This window comes from Cynoglossus semilaevis, chromosome 12 (genome assembly GCF_000523025.1).
Source record: "Cynoglossus semilaevis isolate Cse_v1.0 chromosome 12, Cse_v1.0, whole genome shotgun sequence".
Classification (NCBI taxonomy): domain Eukaryota; kingdom Metazoa; phylum Chordata; class Actinopteri; order Pleuronectiformes; family Cynoglossidae; genus Cynoglossus; species Cynoglossus semilaevis.
Window position 1 is genome coordinate 16,434,038 of NC_024318.1, and position 5,964 is coordinate 16,440,001.

General features: G+C 40.0%; 1 protein-coding gene across 2 annotated transcripts; it reads left to right on the top strand.

Moving 5' to 3' along the window:
• The first annotated feature begins 9 nt into the window (after positions 1-9).
• On the top strand, positions 10-5,067 carry fgf8a (fibroblast growth factor 8a). Of its 2 annotated transcripts, XM_008322519.3 has the most exons (5): positions 10-651; positions 736-772; positions 1,384-1,564; positions 3,036-3,142; positions 3,727-5,067. In XM_008322519.3, the coding sequence occupies exons 1-5, from the start codon at positions 626-628 to the stop codon at positions 3,997-3,999; spliced, it is 624 nt and encodes a 207-aa protein (XP_008320741.1). In that variant the 5' UTR covers positions 10-625; the 3' UTR covers positions 4,000-5,067. The 2 variants fall into 2 exon arrangements, with proteins under 2 accessions (XP_008320741.1, XP_016892646.1); XM_017037157.2 differs by having other exon boundaries at positions 10-772.
• Positions 5,068-5,964: the final 897 nt, after the last annotated feature.

Below are 5,964 nucleotides of genomic sequence, written 5' to 3' on the forward strand. Positions count from 1 at the left end.
AGGGGGGGGGGGTCGTTCTCAGCAAATCACCTTGCCATTTTAAACCAGGGGTGTGTTTTGAGTGTGAGTGCAAATAGAGAGAAGTCGTCTTGACACGAGACAGACCATCATCAGCATCACTACCACCAGCACCAGCAGCACCGGCAGCAGCAGCAGCAGCAGCGGGTCAAACTTACTGTGTGGCTCATTCACACACGCACTCGCTCGCGCAGAGAGGGCCGCGGAGGAGCACGTACACACCCGGCGTGGAAATAACTCACTGACAGGTCCGGCTTGTATGGAAGAGGAGGACAACGGGAATTTAATCAGCAGCTTCAGCAGCGGCGGACAGTTGTGCCGGGCCCCGCGTGCGGTACTTTCCCCCCCCCCGTTCGAGCTCTCTTGGCAGCGGCAACCGACGATGAGCGACTGCTGTCTCACTGACCCGAGCAGGAGCAGGCGCTGACCAGTGATGGACTCAGAACGCAGTCAGTCCTTTTGACCTTTTCAGTGGATTTGACACTGAGGTCTCGTTTTTTAATTTTTTTATGTTATTTTTTTTTAATCTATCGGCATATTATATTTGCTGTTAACGAGAGGCAGTTCCACTCTTTGGAAGGCGCTTTTCCCCTTTCCGTCCAGTAGGATGATCCGTTCCAGACTCAGCTACCTGTGAGTGTTACTCCTGCAAAATCCGGTAACATTTACCGTATGATGTCACGCCATGCTAATCACTGCATCCTTTTCTTTTCGTAGGCTTCTACACTTAATTGCATTTAGCTACTTCAACCAGGTACGACACTGTTTTTATTTATTCTATTTGTACATTATCTATCTATCTATCTATCTATCTATCTATCTATCTATCTATCTATCTATCTAATCTAAAGTCATTTAAAATGTTATAATTATATGTGATGCCTTGTCGGTTAATGTGTGCTCAGGCCAGGTAGTCCGTTACATTAGTCTCTAAAAAAAATGCATTCGGTGTCGGTTCAGATGCAGTGGCAGTTGCGTCAGTTCATCACAGCGAAAACACAATTCTATATCATGCTCCGAACTTAGTGTGTAAATGTGTCCGGGTGTCCGCGCGCCCCGATCCCACATTCTCTCCCTGCGCTCGCAACCTGTAATCAGTGCAGCGCGAACCACCACTCACATTTGGAAGCAGTCGGTTTCATTTGGCAGCCGCAACATCCAGCTTGTTACAATCTCTGAAAACACAACAACGAGGTGTAACAAACGCAACTGTCTTTTGGTTCGTCCCATAAACTCCCCAAAAAATGTAGACAACACGTGGATGTTTATTTCAGAAAAAGAAATAAAGAGCATTTAGAAAAGGCAAAATAAACAGTAAAGGAAAAGAAACTGATGATGTGTGTGATGGCATTTAATTTCTGACAGGTAACCAATCAGTCCTCGCCTAATTTCACGCAGCATGTAAGCGAGCAGAGTAAAGTGACGGACCCGGTGAGCCGTAGGTTGATCCGGATCTACCAACTGTACAGCAGGACCAGCGGCAAACACGTCCAGGTGCTGCCTGACAAGAAAATCAATGCCATGGCCGAAGACGGCGACGTACACGGTAAGAACAAAAAAAAAACTTTCTTTTTAAACGTAGTTTTAAAAGTTTATATTACATTGTGAATTGTGCTGCCGCCGGTTTTCTGTTTTTTTTTTATTTAGTTTTTTTTTTCGCGCCACAGTTGTAGTTATCTTCGTTTGGACTCATATGCGTCACTTACGCTAAAAAGTGGTCCCCCACTCTCCGCCATGCTAAAAATGCGACCGCAATTTAAAATTTTATTAAAAAAAATTAAAACCTGTTAAAACCCTAAAATGTTATGCTGCCCCTAAAACAAAAACAAAAAACGAATGTTGCTTTAAGTAGTCTGTGAAACAAAATGTTCATATTCTATCTTTCTCTGTCTTTTTAACCCTAGATGCTAAAATGTTAGCACCTATGGTTAAAAAGCAGGGACTTACTCTTTTTTTTTTGTAAAATTGGGTGACTTAAGAATGTTTATTCAACGCCCCCATCTGTGCCTTTTCAAAAATACTGTCCGTGAAAGGTTTTTCATTGATTAATCCCTGCAGACTGTGATGTTAACTGGAGCATTGAAACTGGCTGGGATCTCAGGAACTTGAAAGGCTGATTGTTGTAGGTGCTGGTGGTTTTTTCCTGGAGGATCCTGCCTGTCTGCTAGACCCATTATACAAGTCTTCTTACTTTTTATGTATCAAACACTTCCTGCATAGTTTCTTCTCTATATGCCTGCTTTTTTCCAAACCATTAGATCCAAAATAGGGCCTGCTTGCAGGAGTTTAAAGCAGTTTCATGCAACTTAAGTATTTTTGCGTTCTGATAGAGTGAATACAAGATTAAATCAGGCACATTTGGGATCTAGATTATGCAGGCATATGGATATGTGGTGTGGTGTGCGAGGACTTTATTATGTTTTATAGTGTGTTTTAACAGTTATTTCAGATTTCCAAAAAAAGTGCTAAATATTTTGTAAGAATGTTGGTTTGAATTATTTTTTTTTAATCTTCTCATCAACAACATAAACGCTTCATCTAAAAAAATACATTTTATGATACGAATCAACCAGGGATTGCGCCTTAATGACAATCTTCACATGGCAGAGAAAGAAATAAAGTGACTATGTATGGGAAAAAAAACCCTAAAGCCATAAATTGATGTGTCATATGTTTTTTCTATTAACCCTACAACGCACGATGAACCTAAATTTAGGGAGTTCAAAGTGGAAATTTCTTTCTGCTGCAAAGACAATAGAAAGTGATATATATATATGTATGTATATATGTCTTCTTTGTGCAAGATAAGTAGGTTTTTTATATAATTTTCTAAAAATCCTTTGTGCACATCACAAAGATTCACCTTTATTTGAGCGTGCAAGATAAGTAGGTTTTTTATATAAATTTTCTAAAAATCCTTTGTTTACATCACAAACAAAGATTCACCTTTTATTTGAGATAAAAATGTTTATATTTACAACACTATTTTGAGAGCATCTTTTCCACTTGTCTTGCAGCAAAACTCATAGTGGAAACAGACACCTTTGGGAGCAGAGTGCGGATTAAGGGAGCTGAGACGGGTTTCTACATCTGTATGAATAAGAGGGGGAAACTCATCGGCAAGGTAAGGTGTACACACACGATGTGTATCTGTACATATATATGGGTTTTTTTTGCGAGGGATAGACAACTCTCACCGTTTCTCACTCTCTCTCACACACACTCTCTCTCTCTCTCTCTCTCTCTCTCTTACATACACACACACTCAAGCACGTACACACACTGCCCTTCACCCATCCAGCACCCTGCCTCGTATACCATCTGTCTGGGCCACGGACCTAGAGCAGCCTGTCCTACTGTTGGCCAGTGTATTTTAGAGGTGTTATATTTTTCCATTTTATATATATAAGGTTATAGGAAATATGCTAATCACTGAGTGTTTATAGGTACTGAACTAACCCTGCAATCGTCTTGCAACTGTTTTTGGACGTAAATGAATTCATCTGGTGTGTTTCTGTATCAGGCTTGTGTATTTTAAGCCCAGATATAAATGAGCTCAGAGCAGTGGAGGGATCCAGGTTAATGAAGGCTGATGACATGGAAAGGCTTAGGCTAACGTGTTAGCCTTTACACATGACTGTATTCCGCGGTTGAGGTCTCCTCCAGGTACACGACCACTGACCGTTTTACTTGTGTTTTTCCCCACAGAAAAACGGCCACGGCCGGGATTGCATCTTCACCGAAATCGTCCTGGAGAACAATTACACAGCACTGCGGAACGCCCACTACGAGAACTGGTACATGGCCTTCACGCGTCGTGGGCGTCCGCGCAAGGGCTCGCAAACCCGCAAGCACCAACGGGAGGTCCATTTTATGAAGAGGTTGCCAAAGGGACAGCAGCCCGCTCACCCAAGTCAGCATGAGCCTTTCAACTTTTTCCAGTACCCCTTCAGTAAAAGGACTAAACGCACACGTCACTGATCAGTAAAGTGCTAACAGGAGAAGCAGGGTAGACAACGTGGAGGGATCACGCTGAAGGAAATGTGACTAAATTAGCAGGAGCTAACACACTCCCTGGCTCCCGCACCAAAAACTCGAGAGAGAGACGTTTCATACTGAGCATTGCCACGCCGTGTCGGTGTTCAACGTGAAGGAAGCTGTTTATAGGAAAATATAAAGAAATCTATTTTTGTACAACAAACTTTTGACTTGTGTAAAAAGGAAAAATAGGGGGTGTAGGATAACTCACGTGACTGTTTGGAGATATCTTAGCATAGTGGTGATTTTCTGTTTAATGTTATTGTGTCCATTGGTCTCATTTTTCGGAGTCAACTTTTCGGACTCTTGCTTGCTGCTCAAAGATACTTGAAAGGTCACTGTTGACTGCACTGCCATGTAATGCTGCGAGACACTAACTGTAGTGCAAGCAAAATGTGGCATGATGAACAATATGAGTACACAGAAGAGGGTTTTTTAGCTTGAAAAATGAGCCCAAAAAAAGTTTAAATGAACCCAAAAAGAGGAATGTCATTATCATTGTCATTAATTCAGAAAACTAGGTGGGTTTGACTAGAAGTGTATGGAAAAATGATACATTTATTATCATTTTTTATAAGGTGCAGTTTTTAGCTTTTTTTTTTTTTTGGATATTAACTTTCCAAATGAAAAGGTAAAGAAACCCAATATAGAATATGCGTAGATGGTGTGCGGGTGATCATCGCTGCAATTCAACCAGTAAACGATTGCGGGTGACGCCTAACACCTTCCAATGTTCTTGGTTCTCATCTCAGTCCAACGCAAAAATCATTTCTGAAGAAACAATATGGCAGCTACATTTGAGAAAATGGTTGTTTTTTTTTTTTAAGTAATGTGACATTGACATGTACATAGTACATCGAAGCATAAGGGACTCCCACACCTTTGCCCGAGTTGTGTTCTTGTAGCCTTTCTGTATATCTGTTTAAATACATATATAAATATATTTTTATTTGGGGATGTAAAATTATTTTGAAGACCATATATTTATTTAAAACATGTAATAAATGTACAAAAGACTACTAATACTAAACTCTCGTGCTTGAGTTGAATGTCCGTCTGTACACGCCTGAAGTGGATATGATCGAGTAGTTTAATATATCCTGGAACACTGGTCCTCAACACTAGGTGTGTGGACCAGTCCGTAGGTCATTTGAGACACAGTCAAAAAATTATTTGATTTTTACTAGTTTACTTCGTTTATAAGAATCAATATATCCATATAATTTCTTAATTTAAAAGTAGTCTGGCAATAGAAAACTATTTATTTATTTTATGTAATTTGCTCATCAAAGTATGAAAAAACTATTTATTTATTTTATGTAATTTCTGCTCTTTGCTCATCAAAGTTTGAAAGGCAGAACAATTAAATCCTCTTCTGCTAGGTGGCAGCAGATGGCTATGAAAACCAAAAAAAAAAAAAAAAAAAGATAATCAAAGCTGTTAAAGAAGATCTTTGTGAGCGTCTTTCTATGTAGACCATGTACATCATCTCACGTCTGGGGAGGACAAATATGTCAACTTGATTGTTCTAGATGGCTCCTACTTTGAAACACAAACCTTTAAACCTTGACCTTGGTGTATGCTTTAAGACTCATTATTCAAGACAAGACGTCTGATGTTCCTTCTCGGGCTGTCGGAATCATTGCGTTAATCATGTTAACTAATTCGCAAAATGAGTCATATTCAAACTTTAAATGGATTCTAACACAGTAGAATCACAGGCGCTGTATTTCCAATCATTCCACTGTCTATTCATTTCAGTCAAGTCTTATCATCACAATCGACATTGTTAGATGGATGGATGGCTGGATGGATGGATAGATAGATAGATAGATAGATAGATAGATAGATAGAAAGATGGATAGATGGATAGATAGATAGATAGATGGATAGATGGATAGATAGATA

Excerpts from the sequence above, each read along its gene's own strand:
- fgf8a (XM_017037157.2), top strand. The coding sequence starts at position 704 with ATGCTAATCACTGCATCCTTTTCTTTTCGTAGGCTTCTACACTTAATT. Across the intron at positions 773-1,383 it reads CATTTAGCTACTTCAACCAG|GTAACCAATCAGTCCTCGCC; the intron begins GTACGACACTGT and ends AATTTCTGACAG. Across the intron at positions 1,565-3,035 it reads CGAAGACGGCGACGTACACG|CAAAACTCATAGTGGAAACA; the intron begins GTAAGAACAAAA and ends CTTGTCTTGCAG.